General features: G+C 44.4%; 1 protein-coding gene across 3 annotated transcripts; it reads right to left on the reverse strand.

Annotated features, from left to right (window-relative positions):
* Positions 1 to 849: 849 nt before the first annotated feature.
* Positions 850 to 23,787, reverse strand: LOC132591364 (SLAM family member 5-like). 3 transcript variants are annotated; one of them, XM_060269783.1, is made up of 8 exons: positions 22,829 to 23,787; positions 16,710 to 16,855; positions 10,515 to 10,721; positions 9,449 to 9,709; positions 7,816 to 7,938; positions 6,639 to 6,677; positions 5,699 to 5,745; positions 850 to 5,377 (listed from the first exon to the last, which is right to left on the reverse strand). In XM_060269783.1, the coding sequence occupies exons 2-8, from the start codon at positions 16,759 to 16,761 to the stop codon at positions 5,252 to 5,254; spliced, it is 855 nt and encodes a 284-aa protein (XP_060125766.1). In that variant the 5' UTR covers positions 16,762 to 16,855; positions 22,829 to 23,787; the 3' UTR covers positions 850 to 5,251. The 3 variants fall into 3 exon arrangements, with proteins under 3 accessions (XP_060125766.1, XP_060125767.1, XP_060125768.1); XM_060269784.1 differs by lacking the exon at positions 22,829 to 23,787 and adding an exon at positions 19,132 to 20,176; XM_060269785.1 differs by lacking the exon at positions 22,829 to 23,787 and having other exon boundaries at positions 16,710 to 17,067.
* Positions 23,788 to 23,796: the final 9 nt, after the last annotated feature.

Consider the following 23,796-nt stretch of genomic DNA (forward strand, 5'->3'; position numbering starts at 1 on the left):
TCCCAGCATCCCTAACTAGCAAGACCAGTGGTCAGGGGTGATGGGAACTGTAGTCTAGCAACAGCTGAAGACCCAAGTTTGGGGAACACTGTCTTAAAGGAAGCAAGAGCTGGTTCTGTATGTACAAGTGTGCAGGTGAGCCCGTTTCTTGAGAGGCTTCAGGCACGTTATGTAGTGATCCATTTGTGTAGTAATAATTCTCTTGTCTTGCTTGCCTTGCTTTCTCTGGCTGGTGGCTGGTCGCATCCTCCTAGGGATGGTTGCCACTTTGTGGCAAAAGCTCAAAGCCAGCCAGAAGTCACAAAATGCTCACAAGCCCAGGCAAGCACCAAGTTTGTGGCAACACATCTTCAGTGTTTCTCTTCCACTAAGATGGAGTGATCTTGACTATACAGTGGTCTTTCCTCTCCTCTTTGTTTACCTAGTTGAGAACATTTAATTTAGGCTTTCCAACCTGGTGCTCCATTGCTGGTTTGGCCTGCCATTCCTGTCACCCCAGGCTGCCGTACTGTGGTCCTGCTCACATTGCACAGCTGTAATGGCTGGGGCTGATGGGAGTTGTAGTCCAGAGCAGCTGGCAGAGCCGGGGAAAGCGGATTTAACCTGTTCCTGCTTGTATCTCTAATATTGGCCTTCTAGGTGTGACTTCACCATCATTTCACATTGTCACAGACGAAACCCTTTGGCTTGATCGCAAGTAGTGGTTTGGTAAGAGGACATAGTTTCAGTGGCAGAAATACCACCCACCCCCCTCTTGTATTGAAAATGTAAAATAGAAACTTCTCTCCCCCCCCCCCGCCTCAAACACACACACTGAATTTAGGAAAATACTTTTTTTGTTTCTTTTTTAAAGACAGAGTTGGAAAAACCTTGTGCATGCGTGTAGAAAATTGTAAAATGTAAAATTGTTTTTTAATATATAAAATTTTGTTTTTACAGTTTGCAGTGGTACTAAGCATTATTGCAATGTTAGTAAGGTTTTTTTTCATAAATCTAGGAAGTAAAACTGTACATTTTTTAAAAAATAAATAAAAATAAACACTTTTTGGAACTTTTGAAATTCCTTTTTCCCCACCCCCCTCTTTCCAATATTTACAGGAGAGATGTGAATTTGAAATGTGTTTCTAGCTCAGCCAAAGTCCCCTTTGCAAGTTAAATGTGGAAACTCCAATCTGACCCCTGATAAATATCAAGGACTGTTCTGCTGAGAAACGGGAGGCAGAGTGGATGATAACAGCAGCACCGCAAATCAACTTTCACAGATAAGAGGCTGGCAGGTGATAACCTGCCTAGAGCCATCCAAAGAGTTTAGTTATGGAACTGGCATTTCAGGTTCCCCATTCGCAACACATACTACTGGCGTCTCTGATTGATTTCTTCATCATTAAGATCACTGTGATAGAAATGGGGTTCTGAGTGGGCCTGAGTCTTAGGTAGCAAGCGGCTGGGAGTGGAAGTCTCCTTTGCCATTTTGTCCTTTGTTTGAATTGGTTACAGCTTTTCTTACTGCAAAATCCACAACAGCAAACTACGACTCTTTCCCCCCAAGCCGCAGGCTGCTCTGAACGCTTCTGCTGACTGCTCTTGTTGCAGTCACTCAGGGCAAAATGCAGCACATTAACGGCTTAATTAAATGCCATTATGGGCAGAGTGCATCTCTCTGGGATGAGGTGGTGGAGCAGGAAAGCAATTGACTGGAAGGTCGCTTCACTGAGCACAGTGGCTGTGCTGCAATTGCTGCTGTCAGAGTACGCTATTCGGTCCGCTGTGTCTGCTATCTGAGACAGAATGCTGGGTGAATCCCCCCTTTTTTTAAAAAGGGATGTTTTATTTTATAAAATGGATACATTGCTTGCTTGCAAGAAAAAGGGGGGGGGGAGACAAACCTCAAAGCAGTTTGAAAGAGGAAGAAAATAAAATTATCGTTGAAAACAACTACACAAAACAGTCAAGTACTAATTAAAAACGGATTGAAGCTCATGTAAACGTCCTATGTATCTGGTTGGCTTGTCTAAACGAAAGTGCTTTGCAAGCGCTGAAAAGAGCGCAGTAAAAGGAAAGGATCTGCACGATGTCAATAGGCGGGGAGTTCCAAAGTTTCGAATTCCTATAACAAAATCAGTATCTTATAAATGCGGGGTGAGTATTCTGTGGCACCCGTATCATTTCCTCTTCCACAGATTAAAGCATTTGGCATTTGTCTCTATTCTCTTCCAGCAGTTGAAGCCAAGCACATGGGTACATCAACCTTTGCCGACCTGGAGCCCTGCAGGTAGTCTGGATTCCCAACTCCTATCTCTCCCAGCTGTTAGTACAAACTGGCCATCATGCCAGGGAGTTCTGGGAGATGGGAGTCTAAAACATCTTGGAGGGCTGACGAAGGCTGAGTACTGAAAATGTGGCAATTGAGGGTGTTGTGCACTGCGTACTAGTAGCGTGCAAGCTAGTGCTACTCTGCCCTGTGCTCTGAAAGATGAGTTGTGGGGGTTTTGCCCCGCAGAAAGGAATAAATTTTCAGCTAAATAAACTGTAATTTTGGTGATAATATCAGCAATAAAAGGTTTATAATATAAAACCCAAAAGCACGAGGGGAGGAGTTGAAAAAGAAAAGAGCTCTCATCCATGCTGGCAGATTTACTGAAGCTGGAAAAAAAGATATCCCTAGAGGAATTTAGGATCAGCCTTAAAATAGTCTTTTTTTATCTATTGCTTATCTCACGAAACAATGGAAATTCAATTAATTCCTGCTTCTACGCATCTTTACACCCTCCAGTGACTGTGCTTATAATAGCTTGGTTGCAATTGCAAGGATCTCCGAGCAGCTTTGAATGCCATGTTACTGAACTCACTGGTTTGTTTGCTTGCTCTGCAAGAGCATGTCCCATACAGATTTTTTAAAATCCAAGAGGGCGTCTGTTCTGTTGGCTAAATATTTGAAGAACACAAAGAGGAGCCTTGTTTGGAAGTTCTAGCAGGGGAGCGCAGCTATCGAATACCCTTGACCGAAGAACGGTGCACTCCTCCTATCTGGGACGGTCGTCTTCTTCCACCGAGCGCACAGCTTCGGGAGGGACGCACATGGAGCGGTGAGGGAGGAAGGGGACACCCACCTAGCCAGCCAGATCAGCCTTGCTGGATCTGGTCAGTGGCCCATCTAGGCCAGCAGCCTGTTCTCCCAGGGGCCAGCCATGTGCCTCTGGGAAGCCTTGTAAGCAGGACCTGAGCCCAAGAGCACACACTCCTGTGGTTTCCATGCCCTGAAGGCTGGCTTGGGGGTTGTTCCTGATGCCTAGGACTGCACCAGTCTCGTGCTCAGCAAGTGGGAGAAGGGGGCCCCTACATGAGTACGGATTTTGAAATCCCACATATACATCTATGTGCATATAGAACCTCTTCTCAAGTGTGCCAAATGTGTGGCCAGTGTGGGGCTGGCTACCAGGTGCAGTGGGAGCTGGGGCTGGCTGTAAATTCCTCACAAATAGTTTTAAGGCAGAGGGCCCCAGACTACGGCCCAATGGACCAATTTATCCAGCCCCCGGCGGCGCCCACTCTTAGTGGCACGGCGACCCACTTCCAGGTCGCTTGGGGACCGGAAATAGCTTGCGCACACGCACGTGCGTCATTTCTGGTGCACTTCCGGGTCGGAGGAGGCCCGTGTGCATGCGCACAAGCCATTTCTGGCGACCCGGAAGTGCACCGGATAGAGCGTGTGTGCAGGTGCATGGGCACACGCTCGCCTGCCCTCTGCCTCGCTATGGGATCGGCGCTTCGGGCACTGGCCCAAAGCAGCGGTAAGTCTGGGGACCCCTGTTTTTAGGTGTTAATGGGATTTATGGATTGTCTGAACCCCACTTACCTTCAGCTCATAGTGAGCATGAGGAATATAAAGCTCATATATATGCATTTATGTACATGTCTGTTGCACAGGAAAAAATATGTGTATATTGACATCAACGTTTGGACCCTCTTATACAAACTTTACTATTATTGTAGTAAAGGTAGAAGGGGTGGAGGGAGATGTTTAGTTTGTCCCCTTTCTCTCCTCCATATTCAACTCAAGGTTTTTGCAAATATCAAGCACAATAAGAAAAATCACTAAACTTACATGTACAGAGGGGCACCGTCCCATCCCTAATTCTTACTACCAAAGTATATCGTAGAATCAGATTTGGAAGGGACCCTGAGAATCATCTCAATGCAATGCAGGATTTAATAAATTCAACACAGTGGTACCTTGGTTCTCGAACTTAATCCGGTCCAGAAGTCTGTCCGACTCCCAAAACGTTCGAAAACCAAGTTGCGGCTTCCGATTGGCGCAGGTGCCCCGGAAACAATAGCTGACAGCCGCATTGGACATTCAGCTTCCGAAAAATGTTAGAAAACTGGAACACTTGCTTCCGGGTTTTTGGTGTTCGGGAGCAGATTCGTTTAACTAAGCCGTTCGAGAACCAAGGTTCCACTGTGTTTGAATTTTTATTTTAATAATGCCACCCCAGTGATGTTGTTACACTTGCATTTGTTTAGTTTGTGTTCATGTATAATAAAAATGCAACAATAAAAAAGAAACACCGGCTATCTGCAGACCTAACTGCCAGTACAATCATCGAGACCAATGACAACCCCCACAAGCCAACCTTTTCTGAGCCAAGGCCAAAGCAGGTCTGCGTCTCCTCAGGAAGAAGGCTACTGTCCAGACTCCATGGCACTGCCAGGCAAGTGGAGAAGGTGTGCTAGAATGAAGAAGCATATTCAGTAGCTGGGGGAAATAAATTAGTGTTTTTGTCCCTGAAGAAAGAGGACTCTTTGAAAAATGTGGGCACATTGGCTAGTTTATAAATATCTGGCTTGAATGAAAAAATCATTCAAAAGTTCAATACAGTGGTACCTCGGTTTACAAACACAATTGGTTCCGGAAGTCTGTACTTAACCTGAAGCGTACTTAACCTGAAGCGAACTTTCCCATTGAAAGTAATGGAAAGTGGATTGATCTGTTCCAGACGGGTCCGCGGAGTACTTAAACTGAAAATACTCAAACCAAGGCGTAACTGTAAATGCTTCCTCTTGCACTCATAGATTGATCCCCCAACCATGTGTGTGTGTTTGTGATGTCTCAAGGGGGGCTCCAATCCTACTTTAAGCTGAACACATGCCATGATTAAAATCATCAAGGCTCCGTATGTTGGTAAGATGTATTGGAAAGAAGAGCTTTTCACCTGCCCCGTATAAAAGGAACTTGGATGGGCCTCCTGGGTTAGGGAAGTCCACATCTTGCCTGCACATTTGGCTGGTGGGCCTGCGTGGTTGAAGCCTCTTCGTTATTATTTATACTTTGTACTTGCACCATTTCCAGAGGCTCCTCGGGAATTGGCTTGAAGCCCTGTGGGGGGAGGAGAACAATGGAATTCAAAAGCAGAAACGATAAAATCCCCCTGCCTAAAAACATGGGAGGCACTCATGGCTATGTTGGAATGCAAGTGGTCCATAAATATATAATTATTGATATAAACCGCTTAATTAGGCAATCTTGCTTGAAAACTGGAACAGAAGGGTTTTGAAAATGAACAAACGTCCCTCCTCGTGTTACTCCTTTTCTACCTGACTCTTTTTCACAGAGTGCTATGATGCCTTTCTACCATATTTTGAAAGGAAGCAGTGGTTGGGTCCCTCCTTGCCAGGGGGTAATATAAAGCCAAATTACCTCAGGATTCAGCTGTGTGGCCTCTTCTGCAGCAGGAAAGTCGGAATCTGCAAATCAAAAGTTAAAGATTTGACAATTATCTACACAACATCTGTGGGTAAGTTTTGGCTTTCCAGGTGCCACTGAACTACAACTCCCATCAGCCCCAGCAAGTATGGCCAAGGGATGATGGGAGTTGTAGTTCATTGGCACTTGAAAGGCCAAAGCTTCCCCACACCTGATCTGCAGTCAACCCTCAGCTCTGAGCATCTCCCATCTCCAGGGATGGGATACAAATACAGTGGTACCTCGGGTTTCAAACTTTATTCGTTCCGGAGGTCCGTTCTTAACCTGAAACCGTTCTTAACCTGAGGTGCGCTTTCGCTAATGCCCCCCCCCCGGCTGCTGCCGCAACACGATTTTCGTTCTCATCCTGGGGCAAAGTTCGCAACCCGGAGCAACTACTTCTGGATTAGCGGAGTTTGCAACCCAAAGCATTTGTAACACGAAGTGTTTGTAAGCCGAGGTACAGTGGTACCTCGCTAGATGAATTTAATTCGTTCCACAAAAAATTTGTTCAGCGAATCCCATAGGAATGCATTGAAATTTTTTTAAATTTCTTTTTTGCCCATAGGAACGCATTAATTGAATTTCAATGCATTCCTATGGGAAACCGTGATTCGCTAGACAAATTTTTCGTAAAACGAATTCGTCTAGCGAGGCAACCTCGGCTCGAAAAATCATTTCGTTAAGCGGAAATTTCGTTAAGCAGGGCATTCGTTAAGCGAGGCACCACTGTACCACTATACTGGCCTGCCTCTGGAGGCTGTTGTCAAGATTGTTAAGATAATGTAGGTAGGCAGAACGAATTTCAAGGTGCTCTGTAGAGGATTAGCAATGTAATAAAACAACATGGCTCTACTGGACTTGTTTAAAAAGCTCTGCATGGATATTTTTGTACCTGATGATTCAATGATAGATACGGTCCTGCTATGGCTTCCTATGTCAAGAGAGAGAGAGAGAGAGAGAGTATTCATTTAAAGTAATACTGAGAATAAATCGTGTATTTTCTTCACAGGGAAGGTGAAGTGCAAGATCTAAAAATAGACACTATCCATTTTTAAATCCTTGAAGAATTTAAGGGAATCAATTTAGTTATTCACCTGCCAGAAAGTTTCATAGCGCGGTGGGCAGAATATTCCTTGAGTGATTACACCAAGGCATTGTGAATTTGCAACAAAGGTTGAAGGATGAACTCTGACACCGGGTGGGACAGCACAGCATATCTGTCAACCTGATGCCCACCAGATGTTTTTGCTGGCAACTGTTGGCTTCACCCAGCGTGGTTCTTGTTGTTCTAGTTGGGACTACTGGAAGTTGTAGTGTAGACGAAGCAGTGTTGTAGCACACGCTCATGTCCACCCACCAGGGGGCTCTGTAACTCAAGGCTCTCCTTCCACCTCCACCCTTCCTAAGGACGGCCATTTTGGCCACAATCCCACCAAGAATTCTGGGAGCTGTAGTTTGCTAAGGGCAATGAGAGTTGTTAGGAGACCCCTAGAAGAGGCGGGCTTAGGGCAGAGCCTTCGGGGCACCACAGGGGGCTCTGCAGCTATGAGCTAGAATGGAAAATGGGGGTGGGGGACCAATTTTTTGTGTTGCACAGGGTATCGCTGAAATTTGAGACCTACCCCCCCCCAGGTCCACCACTGCCCCTAGTCCCCTTGTGGAGCTACAATTCCCAGAGTGGTTTAACAACCAATCCCTCTTCTCAGGGAACTCTGAGAATTGCAGCTCGGGGGGGGGGGATATTAAATAGTGGGTAAGCATAGCAGACGACACAGGAATCTCTCCAAAAGCAGCTCTTTATTTGGAAGCTGGAACAGAACTGAACTGCATTGCTGAGCCGGCCTGCTTTTATAGAGGCTGGCTCAAACAATGTATCAAACCTAATTCAAAGTTCCCTCCTAATGTTCCCTCCTAAAACAACTGACAAGGACCTGAGGACAAACTATATACACTAATACATAACAGGGGAATAAGGGGGCCTCCTCGCAACTCTCAGAGCCCTTAACAAACAAATCTTGACAGGAAGCCAGGAAGTTTCTTTGCTAAGCAAATGAAGTGCCAAGTCTCACCTCTTCCTCTCTTCCTTCTGTACATGAGGAACAGGATCAGCAACAGGACCAGAACGAGCAAAAGTGGAGCTAAGTACTTAGCGTACAAGGATGTCAGTGCTCCTTGATCGAGAGTTGAAGGATCTGGAGTAACAGTTGGAGTGAATAAGAGTGAATTTCAGATTACATATGGCAACCAAAATTTGCTGGATGTTGTAAATATCTCCCGATGGACACTGCAACGCCCATCAGCCATTGCCAAGAAGTCCATATCGCCATGCTGGCTGGGGCTCATGGGAGCTGTAGTCTAAAATGGCCAGCAGGCACCAGGCATAGCTGCCAAGTTCTCCCTTTTTTTAAGGGAAATTCCCTTATGCTGAATAGGCTTCCTCGCGAGAAAAGGGAAAACTTGGCAGCTATGCACCAGGTTGGTGAAGGTATCCCTAAGGTATCCTAGCCACAAACCACTCAAGCGATTTAAGGAGGGGTTAAGCAGTGGGAGACCACAAGTACCAAGGAATTTCTCCAGTGCATGTCCCATTTAAATGCACGGCTATTGTACCAATAATATTTCTAATGGCCACCAGCTATTGCTGCTAAGCTGGTTTTCTTTTGGACTCTGAACTCTCCCACTTCCTTTGCTCGTAGGCTGTGGCTCAAATGATGCATTTCATGGGATTCCATTATTATTTCATCTTCCACTTTTCATTAAAGCCAAAGCAGTCCCAAGCAATCGGGGTCTCAGGGCGCTTCCAGGCTGTCGCTGTTTTGAGATGGGAATTAAATCGTATACAGTGGAACCTCGGTTTTCGAACGTAATCTCTTCCGGAAGACCGTTCAACTTCTGAAGCATTAAAAAACTGAAAACTCAACATGGAAGCCTCAATACAATAAGAAAACTCAAAACAGAAGCCACCTCGGAAGTTTGACTTCTAAGGCGCATTTGAAAACGGAAGCATTTACTTCTGGGTTTATGGTGTTCGGGTTCCAAATGGCTTGTTGACGGAGACGTTCGAAAACCGCGGCTCCACTCTTAATGGCAAATTCTGGTTGCACAATTATCGGGAGGCAAAATAAGCCCTTCCCAGTGGAGGAAGGCTGGCTGGCTGGCTGGCTGGATAGATGGAAGAGACTGCTTAACCTCTTCCCTGTTGGTCATTTCCCAGCTCACAATTGCCCTCGCCAATCCACTTTTTCATCTACAGATGAAATACATGAGGAAGCTACAGAAACCCAGAATTGTCGCTTCCTCATTGGAAAGGGCCGTTTTGAGCTGGAAAAGAAGCAGTGCGAAAGCAGTCTCGATACTTTCTGGTAGCCTGAGCTTGTCTAGGATAATTTTAAGATTTATAAAATACCACCCCGCTACCCAGAAACAAAATATGGGTTTGTGTTTTGGGGCCAGTGGGGGAGGGGGGGTTTGAGGTGCCTGATGTCACTCAGGTGTGAACATTCCATGACATCATGCCCACTAAGCCAATAGTAAGAGATGCAGGGAAGAGCGGGATTCGCTGTAGCTAGGCAAGATATAACCACTAACAGTCACATTTTTTAAGTCTCTTGGGAATAGACTGGCACCCGTTTTGCAAGGCAGTGTTGATGTGGGCTTCTGTGCTTCTCCCTTGTGGAAATTCAATATGGCAGCTTGCCTCACCGTGGCAGTGACCTCTCAGGGAAACGGTGCTGGAGTTTTGACTCTCCTTGTTGTGCACAGTGCAGGTGTAATCCCAGGTTTGATCTGGGGGCTTCTGAGTGATGTGCAGAAACGGCTCCTCAGAGAGAACCGTCCCCATTTCAGAAGTCGACCAGGCGTAAGTCACGTCCTCTCCTTCCCCTCCTGTTACCACACAGTTCAAGGTGACATTGCAGGTCCCATTCACTGAGTGGATGGTGATGGCTGGCTCCAGCGGCCTTCCTTCGGGAGAGAAAATTAAGAGATTCAGTCACTTTATGTGCTGGACAAAATCTTTTTGAATAGCGAATCCATTTCCTACTTGGGGCATTGTGGTAAAACTGATATGCTGGAGCAGACCAAAGGTCAACATAGGACACTGGGCAGATAAGAGACTTCATGGAATCCAATAAACAGCCCTTGCCCAATGTATACCCTCAGCACCTGGTAGCCAGGGATATACTTCCTCCGAAAATGGAGGTTGTGTTTAGCTGTAATGCCCTAATATTTAGTGACTGATAAGACTCTCCTGTTTGATGAGATAGATTATTAGCTGTGTGCTCATCAACTTATAGGCCACATTCACATACATTTAAAACACTATGGTAAAAAAAAGGTAAAGGACCCCTAACAGTTAAGTCCAGTCGCAGACGACTCATGTCACTTTACAGGCCAAGGGAGCCGGCGTCACTCTATAAACCAGGCATCCCCAAACTTTGGCCCTCCAGATGTTTTGGACTACAATTCCCATCATCCCTGACCACTGGTCCTGTTAGCTAGGGATCATGGGAGTTGTAGGCCAAAACATCTGGAGGGCCGCAGTTTGGGGGATGCCTGCTATAAACAGTCAGAGCTTCCCCCAAAGAATTATGGTAACTGTTGTTAAGGGCGCTGAGACTTGTTAGGAGCCCCCTATAAACTTCACAGAGTGACAGTTCCCCCAAGTTCCCTGTGAAAAGGGATTGACTGTGAAACCACTCTACAAATTGTAGCTCTTGGAGGGGATTAGGGTCTCCAACACACACACACATGCACATCCGGCACTTACTGCCTTGATGTTCTGTTTTACTCTTTACAGCGGGGTCAGACAGTGTAGTGATGACACCCAAGTCTCTGTTGGAGGGGTCTGTTCTGTTATAAGTTGGCTGCAACGTGAAGGACTCATTTTGTTGCCATGTCGTGTTGACAAACTTAGCTTGGAGATGTTTTATTTGGTCATCTTTGGAGGGATGTTCTGATTCCTCTGCTTGATGAGCTAGATTAAGAAAGGAAGGAATGTTAGTGACAGGGATGCCTTGAATATGCCTTCTGATGAAGCAGAATTGTTTGTTTGTTTCATAAAATTTGAGCATTGCTTGATTGCAAACAGAACCAAAACTCTCAGAGCGGTTTACAACAATAATAAAACAAATAAAATTAGCAGAAAAAAGCCGGTCCAAAACAACAATAAATGCAGAAAAACCAGCAATAAACTAAAAACAGATACAACAACAACAACAACAACAACAACAACAACAACAACTTATCGTTGTTGCCACTCTGGGTGGCTTCCAATAAAATATTAAAAATACATTAAAACATCAATCAGTAAAAACTTCCCTAAACAGGGCTGCCTTCAGATGTCTTTTAAAAGTCAGGTAGTTGTTTATTTCCTTGACATCTGGTGGGAGGGCATTCCACAGGGCGGGCGCCAGTAGTGAGAAGGCCCTCTGCATGGTTCCCTGTGGGTTCATTTGTCGCAGTGAAGGAACCACCAAGAGACCCTTGGAGCTGGACCTCAGTGTCCGGGCTGAATGATGGAGGTGGAGACGCTCCTTCAGGTATACTGGACCGAGGCCGTTTAGGACTTCAAAGGTCAGCACCAACACTTTGAACTGTGCTTGGAAACATTACTAGGAGCCAATGTAGGTCTTTCAGGACCGGTGTTATATTGTCTTGGCGGCCACTCCCAGTCACCAGTCTAGCTGCTGCATTCTGGATTAATTGTAGTTTCTGGGTCACCTTCAAAGGTAGCCCCACATAGAACTCATTGCAGTAGTCCAAGCGGGAGATGCACCACTCTGGCGAGACAGTCTGCGGGCAGGTAGGGTCTCAGCCTGCAATCCAAATGGAGCTGGTAGACAGCTGCCCTGGACACAGAATTGACCCGCGCCTCCATGGACAGCTGTGAGTCCAAAATGACTCCCAGGTCCTTCAGGGGCACAGTTGCCCCATTCAGGACCAGGGAGTCCCCCAAACCGACCTGCCCCCTGTCCCCCCCAAAACAGTACTTCTGTCTTGTCAGGATTCAGCCTCAATCTGTTACCCGCCATCCATCCTCCAACCACTTCCAGACACTCACACAGGACCTTCACCACCTTCACTGGTTCTGATTTGAAAGAAAGGTAGAGCTGGGTATCATCCACATACTGATGAACACCCAGCCCAAACCCCCTGATGATCTCTCCCAGCAGCTTCATGTAGATGTTAAAAAGCATGGGGGAGAAGCCGTAACCCTGATTCACCCCACAAGTGAGAGCCCAGGAGTCTGAACACTCATCCCCCCCCCCACTTTCTGGACACAGCCCAGGAGGAAGGAACAGAACCACTGTATAACAGTGCCCCCAGCTCCAAGCAAAGCAGATATTTACTTTTCTGTTGCAACAGAGTTCCCTCCCGAGGTAGGAGAGACCCAGAAAAATGGTGTACAAGCTTTTGAAACTGCCCACCCTGTACCCCAAGACCACCCCCCAAATAATCATACATACATCACAGATGGAGGTGGTCTCCATCAGAAATTAAAGTGTTGCTTCTCTCCTGTCTGCCAGGATACCTGATACTGCCTTATCTGATTGCCTTTTCTGGGTAGCCTGCCTAGCCATTCCTTTGAGATGGTAAATACTTTCATTCCTGAATCTCTTACACATATTGATGGTTTGCCCAGCTTAACAGACACTTGCCAGACTGTATTTGCAGGGAGGTGTAAGCCCCTACAGCCCAAAGACAATTGGAAAGCTTTTCCCATTTCCTTCCTCCTTGCAGAGAAACATTTGAGGTCAATTTGGGAGAGTCAAAATGGCTTCAGGATTGCTCTCCTGTACTATTTCAGACTGTACTATTATGGGGACCCAGGTGGCGCTGTGGGTTAAACCACCGAGCCTAGGGCTTGCTGATCAGAAGGTCGGCGGTTCGAATCCCTGTGACGGGGTGAGCTCCCGTTGCTTGGTGGTCCCAGCTCCTGCATGTGCTGCTCTGGTTTGCCAGAAGCGGCTTTGTCATGCTGGCCACATGACCTGGAAGCTATACGCCGGCTCCCTCGGCCAATAATGCGAGATGAGCGTGCAACCACACAGTCGGTCACGACCAGACCTAATGGTCAGGGTCCCTTTACCTTTTTCTTTTCTTTTTTTACTATTTCAGACATGTGGTTTATGAACAATTATTCTATGTTTGATACCTTAGAATTCTTATAACTGGATCCATAACAATGCATTTGGGCAGCACCCCATATGTTAAATTTCAGCCATGTTTTGAAAGCTGAGAAAATGGGAGAGTTTCCATCTAAGTTTATACCAGTTGCAGAAACCAGTCAATCCACTAACCAAACGGCTGGCGCCGATCATTAAACGAAGTACAAAATATAAAGAAAGTAACACAACCTCGGGAGAATTAAGTATTAATTATTAAACACGACAAGCTAGAAATTAATAGTCATAGCAGATCTGAGAGCTGTGACAATGTTCAGATATGTTACTGCCTGTTTGGTAATAGATTAATTAGTGTCCTCAGGGAAGATGATCAAAAGGTTCTCTAAGGATCGACCATACTGGATGTGCAGCGAAAATTCTCTTCATCACATAGAGGGATGATACTATCTGTCTACTTCAGCTATCCCAGAATGAGGGAGCTGGTTAGCAGTTTGGCCATCTACATGGGCTGAATATGGATTGAACAAGGGGACTGCCTCCCCCTCCAGAGATGCCAGTTTGCACCCAAGATTGAGGGGGCCAGGCGCATGTTGTGTGCATGCGACGTCACACACATCGCGCATCGTGCACATGTGACCTCATGTACATTGCGTGTGTTCAAAGCTCCCGTGATTCTGCAGGAGCTGGCCACTGTACCTGCAACACTCAATGTGTGTTGTGCACAGGGCTGCCTCAAGATTGTGGGCCCCCTGAAAACAAATATTGAAGAGGCTGAGATGCCTTTGGTCCCCTAGAATTAGCGCACCTGCCCCCCTTTTTTCCAGCAAGGAAGACCATCCCTTTCTGGCTGCCCATCCTTGTACAATTCAAAGGATTGAAGCGACCATTTTCCTAAAGCAACAGTCCCCGCAAAAGTGGGTTGGCAAGATCCCTCTCCTGGGTATAAAAGTGGGGAGGATCTCTTTGGTACTCAATTCTCTTTTGTTGCAAGAACGCAAGTCAGCTATTTCTGAAAACAATGAGTTCTGGGGAGCCCCTGGAACATTAGCTGTGTGAATATTCTCACCTCAATTAAAACTATCTTAATGCAAGGAGGTGGGATTGGCGGGGATTTGCAGAGGAAAGCTGGCAGCTGGCTCATTAACTTCTCTTTAATGTTCCTGCTTTGAGCAGCACCCCTGGGATCCTGAGGCCACTCAGGGGCCCACATTTCCGTACTTGGAGGGCAACTCTTGTTCTTTGCAAAGCCTCGCCTCTTCCCCATATGCAAAGAAGAGATAACTCAGTACTCCTAAGAGGGCAGCACAGAGAGCATGCGGATTTGTAAAGCTCTTTGTTTTTCAGAATGGGGGTTGTTGAAATTTCCCTGGAACAAATGCACACACTGAGACCTAAAAGCGGGACATTGTCCTCAGCACTAATACTGCAGCATCAGCAGTCTGTTGACGCCATTGCTCTTGAGAAGTTCTTGAGAAGTTCAGATTTGAAAAAAGGAAAAGGAAAAACCAGCAGATTTCTACACATTAGGGTTTGAATGAAGGTATGTTTGCAAGTGAGGAGGAATTAAATAACCTTTTAATGAGGGTGAAAGAGGAGAGCGCAAAATATGGTCTGAAGCTCAACATCAAAAGATCATGGCCACTGGTCCCATCACCTCCTGGCAAATAGAAGGGGAAGAAATGGAGGCAGTGAGAGATTTTACTTTCTTGGGTTCCATGATCACTGCAGATGGTGACAGCAGTCACGAAATTAAAAGACGCCTGCTTCTTGGGAGAAAAGCAATGACAAACCTAGACAGCATCTTAAAAAGCAGAAGAAGAGTTTGGATTTGATATTGTTATAGAAAATTATATGGGGGGGGGGGAAGCAGGACACCATTATTAATGAACAGAGAGGGGTGACCGAATTTGACAGCTGCAACTACCCAGAATCCTGTTCAATGCCATCTTCCCCGTCTCCGCTCCACTTCAAAGACCCTCACCCCTCCCGCTTGGACGCAACCCTGCCTTAAGGAAGGCTTAAGGATCAGCATATGCACACATAATCCACATGACTAGCAACTTGGGAGCCATAATTCCCCATCAGTGGTATCTCATTCACAATGGAAGACTCCTCTGAACAAAAGTTAATTTCTCTTTGTGTTTAGGACTTCACACCTGGGTGGGGTGATAGGAGAATTAGGAGAGGTGTCAAAGGTGCTCAGATTTCTACCTTGAACCCTCCCTTTTTGTAAGGTATTGATTACGTAGCTGTGATGTAGGAATGATGTATTTTGGGGGTGTTTCTTGGTGATGGGAAAACTGATAAAAAGTGGAGGTTCTCTTTTGTTCTGGGTTCCTTCCTTGTTCTCCTGCGTGAGGGGAAGGACCCTGTTGCAACAGCAAAAATAAAGGCTTTGCTTGTCAAAATTATCTGGTTGGCCTCTGTTATATTCTCCGACCGATGGAGAACCCAATAAGGGGTCTTGTGTACCCCATAAGGGAATAAGAGCAGATTTTTGCTTATTACAATATCCCACTTTATCACTACTTGAAGGAGTCTCAAAGCGGCTAACAATCTCCTTTCCCTTCTTCCCCCACAACAGACACCCTGTGAGGTGGGTGGGGCTGAGAGACTTCAGAGAAGTGTGACTAGCCCAAGGCCACCCAGCAGCTGCATGTGGAGGAGCGGAGACGCGAACCCAGTTTCCCAGATTACGAGTCTACCGCTCTTAACCACTACACCACACTGACATCACCTTGCCAACAAAGGTCTGTTTAGTTAAAGCTGCGGTTTTCCAAGTAGTGATGTATGGAAGTGAGAGCTGGACCATAAAGAAGGCTGATCGCCGAAGAATTGATGCTTTTGAATTATGGTGCTGGAGGAGACTCTTGAGAGTCTCATGGACTGCAAGAAGATCCAATCTATCCATTCTGAAGGAAATCAGCCCAGAGTGCTCACTGGAAGGACAGATCCTGAAGCTGAGGCTCCGATACTTTGGCCACCTCATGAGAAGAGAAGACTCATTGGAAAAGACCCTGATGCTGGGAAAGATGGAGGGCACAAGGAGAAGGGGACGACGGAGGACAAGATGGTTGGACAGTGTTCTCGAAGCTACGAACGTGAGTTTGACTAAACTGCGGGAGGCAGTGCAAGAGAGGAGTTCCTGGCATGCTCTGGTCCATGGGGTCGCAAAGAGCCGGACAGGACTAAATGACTAAACAACAAAAGAATGTTTGTAAGTTTGTGAGCTGTATAAAGGTGTTAGAAGATGGCTGGATCAGACCCATCTAGTCCGGCATCCTGTTCTCACAATGGCCTTCCAAATGCCTCTACTGGGAGGTCTGCAAGCAGGATCTGAGCACAAGACCACTTTCTCCCCACTTGCAAATTTATAGTGTTTGTTAACCGTGTGGGGAAGGGGGTCCTACTGGGAAGCTGGAAATTCAAAGGCAGCTCTCATTTGGCTCCATCTGCATGTCTTGAACCAGCGACAGAGCAGCAATGGGGCTTTGGGTTGCTTCCTTTATTCTTGCACAGATCTGCTCCAGCCTGCATGCCTTGCAGTTTGTTGCCGTTACAAAACAGCAGCCCCACAAAACCACAAACGTTTCTTGTTGGGATTGTTTGCTGTTTCATTCCAGCCAGGCATATGGAAGAGGCTGATAAGAGGGCATGTTGAAAAACCGTCACCTTCAGTCTTCGGCCAGAGCCACACCTTACATTTAAAGCACGACCAGTGTTTAAAGCACATGGAGTGTGGAGACAGAGCTCGGCCGGACAAAAGAATTGGGCTGGACACCTTTTGGAAAGCGCGTGTCCTGCAATACCGTGAAGTTTCTGACTTCAGAACTCACCTGTCAGGGGAAAGAGCAGCAAAATCCAAAGCCATCCTCCATGGGTCTGCATTGGAGTCTGTTTTCTGCGGCGGATTCTAGAGCAAAACCTCGTGAATGATTCAGAAAGCAGCAGTTCCTCCTTTTCTATCTCCGCTTCCTCTTAACTAGAGAGTTAAAAGAAGAAACGGTGTAGAAATACTACAGATGATGAAGGCAGGCCATGGATTCACAGGGTGTGGACTTTTGTTTTCTTGAACTTTTTTAAAAAAACATGCACACACCAAAAACAGCCTCCAGGAAGTTTCAGTGGCCATGTAAACACACGAAGCTGCTAGCTAACGTGTCATGAGTCAAATAATCTGTCCCTCTGTATTAAGAGCCAGTGTGGTGTGATGGTTAGAGTGTCGGACTAGGACTTGGGAGACCAGGGTTCAAATCCCCCACTCAACCATGTACAGTAGTTGGGAAGCCAGTCACTGCCCCTCCCAGCCTTATTTACCTTACAGGGTTGCTGTAGGGATTAAATGAGGAGAGACAATGTGTGCGCCACCTTGAGTTCCTTTGATGAAAGAAGGTAGGATATAAATTCAGTCCATTAATCTACAAGTGATTAATGGATTGAATTCCTTGTAGTTTAATGGCGAATTTTAGATGTAGAAGAGATGTAAAATATTTGAATTATTAAAAATGATGCAGGAGGAAATGATTAACAATAGGACCCACAAAGGGGAGGAGGGAAGTCCAAGAGATTATTTGGAATGTTGTCTTTATGTTGTATGTTGGGTATGTGATTGTAAAACTGTAATTTGTGTCACACACACACACACACACACACATATGTTGTTGCTGCTGTTGTTTAGTCGTTTAGTCGTGTCCGACTCTTCGTGACCCCATGGACCAGAGCACGCCAGGCACTCCTGTCTTCCACTGCCTCCCGCAGTTTGGTCAGACTCATGTTCGTAGCTTCGAGAACACTGTCCAACCATCTCAGACTATATATATATATATATATATAGTCCGCTCCAACTGCCTGCAGCTCTCCAAGATCTCCTTGAGATCCTTTTTTAGATGGAGCTTCCTCCACCCCAAGCCTGCATTCTGCTGCTAACCACTGTGTTCTCCTCTCAGCAGAAGTGGCAGGGAAGCAGCTGGCTTAATATTTTTTCTGTGATTTTTCTGCCGAAGCTCTACCTCCGCTGCTCATCAGCTTTTTGCTTTGCAGCAGAAAAGATCCAGGGGAGAGGATGTCTGTGTATTAAAACAGGTGGGGGGAAAGGTTGAAGTTATCCATCTCTCATTCTTGAAGGCTGCTTGGAGGAGGAGGAAGAGGAAGAGAAACAAGAAGAGGAGGAGGAGGAGGAAGAGATGCACATGGCTGCATGTAAAGTGGATTCTGGCTTCAGCTGCTGCAACTGTTTCGTTTTCGTTTTATTTTTTGCCTTAACACAGAACAGGGTCAGGGTTGAAAGCATTGCTGGCAAACTCCACATCAATTTTAATGCTTGGATTTGCTTGGGTATTAAAAAAATAATGCAAGGTACAGCCCCCTGGAGATGCTAAGTGTCAAAGTCGGTGTAAATATCAGACTTTGAAAAGTTGGTAGCACTGGATCAAGTTCATAAATCTTATTTAATTAATTAAACTAAATAGTTTTAACTGGCTTTTGAATAAATGTGCAATTAATTGTTGACGCACCAGAATAAGTGATTGGTCTGTGCAGAAGTTCCCCTTTGCTTTGCCTTGCACCCCGGCCTGGTCCAGAACCCAATTGAAGATCTGATCTTAGCCACTGAATTGAAGTTCAGTTAAACAAAAGATCTCTTCAGATTTTCTGTGCATCTGATAAGATCCAATTCTGTGGGTAAGGCAGGATTTTCACCAGGCACAGAGCTACGGGGCAGTGAGAAAAGTTATTGGGCCATCGCCCTGCCTCAGCTTCTACCATCTGAAGGCAGCCCTGTTTAGGGATGTTTTTAATGTTTGATGTTTTATTCTGTTTTAAATCTGTTGGGAGCCACCCAGAGTGGCTGGGGAAACTCAGCCAGATGGGCTGGGTATTATTATTATTTCATCATCATCATCATCATCACTACTACTACCAACCTAGCAGTTCGAAATCACACCAGTACAAGTAGATAAATAGATACTGTGGCAGTAGGAAAGTAAACAGTGTTTGCGTGCTCTTTGGTTTCCATCACGGTGTCCTGTTGTGTTTAGTCATGCTGGCCACATGACCCGGAAAGCTGTCTGTGGACAAACGCCGGCTCCCTTGGCATGAAAGTGAGATGAGCGCCACAACCCCAGAGTCACCTTTGACTGGACTTAACCATCCAGAGGTCCTTTACCTTTTACCTTTACGATCAAAATGCAGGTCAAAGGAAAGTGTGGATGAGCCCTTAACTGGGCTCTGGCAAGACAAATAATAATAATGCAAATATACCTGACCAGCATCTTTTGGAGCCTGCTGTGTATCCAAAAGGAGCATCAAGGGAGAGCTGGACCGTCCTTGTTGAGTTGAGGAAGTCTCAACTTCCATTTCTCATTTTTCCAGTTTTAAGTTAAGCTCTTCACATTTTCACACCACTTTATGATTTTTTGAAAATCCAGCAACATTTAAGTGCAAAGTTCTGTTAATATAAATAGCCTTATTTGAAAGACGCTACAGACCCTTTGTTAAGATTCGGTTAAGATCTTGAAATTTGCAGATGATACAACAGTTACTGGGCTTATCCGGGAGGACGATGAATCTGCATATAGGCGGGAAGTAGACCATCTTGTTTCGTGGTGCAGCAGGAATAATTTGGTGGTAAATGCCCAAAAGACATTGGAAATGGTAATTGATTTCAGAAGGCACCCTTCTGTCTTGCCGCCACTTTCCATCCATGGCAACATGGTTGTAGTAGTAGAGTCCTTTAAGTTCCTGGGCTCTATAATTTCTCAAAACTTAAATTGGTCAGGCAACATCAATAGTATTATTAAAAAGGCCCATCAGAGGTTGTATTTCTTGTGTCAACTAAGAAAATTTAATTTGCCCCAGGAAATGTTGATTCAATTTTCTAGAAGTATCATTGAAACTGTTCTCTGTAATTCTATTACTGCCTGGTATGCCACAGCCTCCAATATGGACAAGAAAAGGCTCCAACGAGCAGTAAGAATTGCAGAAAGGGTAACTGGTGCTAGTTTGCCTTCAACAGAGACACTTTATGCTATCCGGGCTAGGAAGAGAGCAGAGGGAATTGTCGCAGATCCTTTGCATCCCAGTCATCATCTGTTTGATTTACTTCCATCTGGACATCGCTACAGGACTTTATACACAAAAACGGCTAGGCACAGGAACAGTTTTTCCCCTTGTGCCATCAAATTGTTAAATTCGTAGTTGTGTAGCAGAAGGGGAAGCCAGTTATGGGTGGGGTTCCTTTGCTCTGCTATTGTATTGTATGTGGGAAAGTGTTTGTATAAGGTACGTTTACATTGCAATGTAGCCGAAGCAAAATTCCAAGTATGTTGGTACTTGGCCAATAAATAATAATAATAATAATAATAATAATAATAATAATAATAATACTTCACCCATAATGCATTCTTGTGTGTTATTTTCACTTTAATATATCCATTTATATGAACACTTTACCCTGGCATATACAATTTTTTGAACATATTACTGGAGAACTGCAATGCAAAACTTAAAGAAGTGCAGATTTTGAAAGATGACTGTTGCTTGGTTTTTGTGTCCTTTTGAAAAGCGTGAATTATGCAAGTTTGCCTTTAAAAGCAAACGGAATAAAATTTCTTCCCAATCTGTCCCTCGACATTTGATTAGTAGGCATGGAATGTGAGCAGAGAGCGAAGGGACTAAGAAGGCAGAGATGGCTGAACCAGGGAAGGGTTGACCGAGCAGCGGAAGAAGAATGGACAGGAAGCGAGAGGGAATAGTTATTTATTTTAAAAAGTAGCATTCTGTTGAAGATCTCAAAGTCCTTACAAATCAAAGCATTACAGACATTCATTTAACAAGGTAATGGGTGTAAAGCACAACAAAGATAATTACCAAATTGTATTATTTGCGGACGATATCCCTTTATTTATTACAAAACCAGAAGATACAATTCCAAAAATTATGGAGAAAAAAGAAACCTTTGGCAGAATATTCCATAAATTGGACAAAATCAGAGATTTTACCAATAGGGCCAAGGGCTACATTATATAGAAACCATCAATTTAGGATGTGCAAAGACTTTATTAAATACTTGGGTATAACGATTTCATCAGATATAGACCAAATTGTAAAATTAAATTTGAATCAAATTATAAATGAGATTTCTTTTGATATTGAAAGGTGGGGACCTCTAAACCGCTCCCTTTGGGGAAAGGTTAATGTCCTCAAAATGAATGTTGTTCCAAAGTTTTTATACATTCTTAGAGGATTACCAATATATATTCCCAAATTATACTTCCAAAAAATAAATCAACTATTTAGATTGTGCCTGTGGGGTACAAAGCCACCAAAAATATCACTGCATAAAATGCAACTTCCAACTAAGGAAGGCGGCTTTGGGCTCCCAAATCTGGAATTATATCACCAGGCTTACATGCTGAGTAAGACTAATTATTGGAGAGCTAGCAGGAATCCCAATTGGGCTACTCTCAAACATAGTTTCTTTGAACCACTTGTAGGGTGGACTAAACTCGGCTCCAGTTTTATGAAATATCCTATTAACCTGGAGAATATTAAAGCACCTATAAAAATTTGGATGAATATAAATAAAAATAAAAAGGATGACCCCTATCAGCATGATAAATTAACAATATGGGCCAACCCAAAATTTAAAAAGTAATAATTTGGCAAAATTGGATGAAAAAAGGTATTTTGACATTGAATCAATTAATTGATGAAAATTACAAATTTGTGGAATACAGTATAAGACTTTGCAAGTAAAGTACGGCTCAACTAGTGAAACAGAATGGCAATACATCCAATTGAAACATATGTTGGAAAGGCAGTTTGGCCCTGACACTATAGCAGCATTGGACACACCCATGCTGCTACGAGATTTAATCTCTACAACGAAAACAAAAAACTCTACACTTGCACTATATAAAACCCTACTCAACAGGAAGAAATACGATTTAGAATATGATAGACAGAAATGGAGGGAAGAGTTAGGGGTACAGATAACAAATGATACATGGGAGTCAAGTGTAAAATCAACAGAAATAGCCTCTATGGATCTAAGACTAAGACTTATTCAACAGAAAATAATATCCAGAGTCCACTGGACTCCAGCAAAACTATACCAGAAGAAAATAACAAGTGCAGACAATTGCTGGAGATGTGGAAGTAAAAATGCGAACTTAATACATATGTTGATTAACTGCCCGATGATAAGATCATTTTGGTGTGAGGTGAGGATGTTTATAGCAAGAGTAATAAAAAGAAATTGTTATTTAGGGGAACTGAATTTAATTCTAAATTATATTCCGGAAACGTGGGAGATTTCAAGGGGTCAAAAAAAAATATGGATGTAACGTGCTATATTAGAAGCAAAAAAACTTGTTTTGATGAATTGGAAGAGCCGCAAAAAGATTCCATTGAGCACATGGATTGATAATATGGACAGATTAGCTACATATGAACAAATTGCATGTCGACGCAGAATAAGAATGGATAAATATGAACAAAACTGGAATGAATATTCAAGCGATAAGGCAGATAGTAGTGGGAGGTAGAGGGAGGAGAGAGAGGTGGGGAAATATTGTTTAAAAAGGTATAGCCATAGGTATATCAGTGTATCCAAATCTGAATGGTCAAATTGTGTTATTACTGTTATTATGGTTTTTGTTGTATGTGTCTTTTGTGGTTGATGTTTGTATCAAATAATTGATGAATATATTTTTTAAGGCACCAATTTAACCCTGCAATAGCAGCACAGTAAATAATGACGGTTTAGTGGGGGACCAAGGAAGTGGTGCAGCAATCACAGGACTGTTTTACTACATTTAAAAACTGTAATTATATTCAACACATCATGTTGTTGTTGTTAATATTATTTCCCCCATCAAAAAACACACAAGGTAATGTGCATGCACACAACATTCAAAATTACCCTAAAGTGCAAAAAAAAAATGCACATACTTACAAGAAAATCAATCAAATGTTGTGAGACAGCAGTAATGATTCAGCCTGCTGATCAACAAATTAATCTGGAAGGGGAGACAAGTGAGTGAGTTCTGTGGATGCCATTGCAGAAGAGGGGTCCTTTCTTATGAAGCTAATCCATCTTCTCTCCAAAGGTGGAGGCACTTGAAGCCTCTATAAAAGATCTCTACAATTCACTTGGAAGCAGACAACCCTGCTGTCCTGGGCTGCTGCAGATGACGGGTCCATGTTTCTGCTCAATTCTGACTCCAAATATCCATGTATTTTTGTCAGGAGCTGGCATGGGGGGGTGGGCCAATCCCCCAGGCGTAACGCAGGAACATTTTAGCCGCCTCCCGGCGTAATTCATGACCTGAGGCTGTTTGTTGACATCGGGCACACATGTTCCATAAATCTTGCAGAGTAAACACACAGCGGATTGAGCCGGAGGTTTGTGCACTAAGCTACTTTATTGCTAAGAATTAAGCAGGACAAAAGAAAACATGTCTCCTCTCGTTCAGAGAAGTCCGAAGAAGAAAACAACAAACGGAAACAGAATACAGCTACATCCGCTCCCATGATCCAACAGTCTTTTGCTGGAATGGATCAACACAGTCTTGTGACTGCAGACTGCACAGTGGGAGGAGTAGAAAGCTAACAATTTTGGCTTCCAGTGCATATTCTCTATTGCAAATAAGGGTCCTAAATAGGCAGCAGATATTAACAGGTGGAAAGCAGCATATGGGTGGACAGAGACACTGTGACGGCCACCAACTTGGGTGGGTTTAAGAGACAAATTCTAAACCATCAAAAGTGGGCAGGGATAAGTTTTCTTCCTCTGTCTTAAGATGAGAACTGGCAGGGCATTCAATGAAGCTGAATGCTGGAAGGTTCAGGAAAGAGAGAAAGAGAGAAAGAGAGAGAGAGAGAGAGAGAGAGAGAGAGAGAGAGAGAGAGAGAGAGAGAGAG

The sequence above is a fragment of the Zootoca vivipara genome, chromosome 17 (assembly GCF_963506605.1).
Source record: "Zootoca vivipara chromosome 17, rZooViv1.1, whole genome shotgun sequence".
Classification (NCBI taxonomy): domain Eukaryota; kingdom Metazoa; phylum Chordata; class Lepidosauria; order Squamata; family Lacertidae; genus Zootoca; species Zootoca vivipara.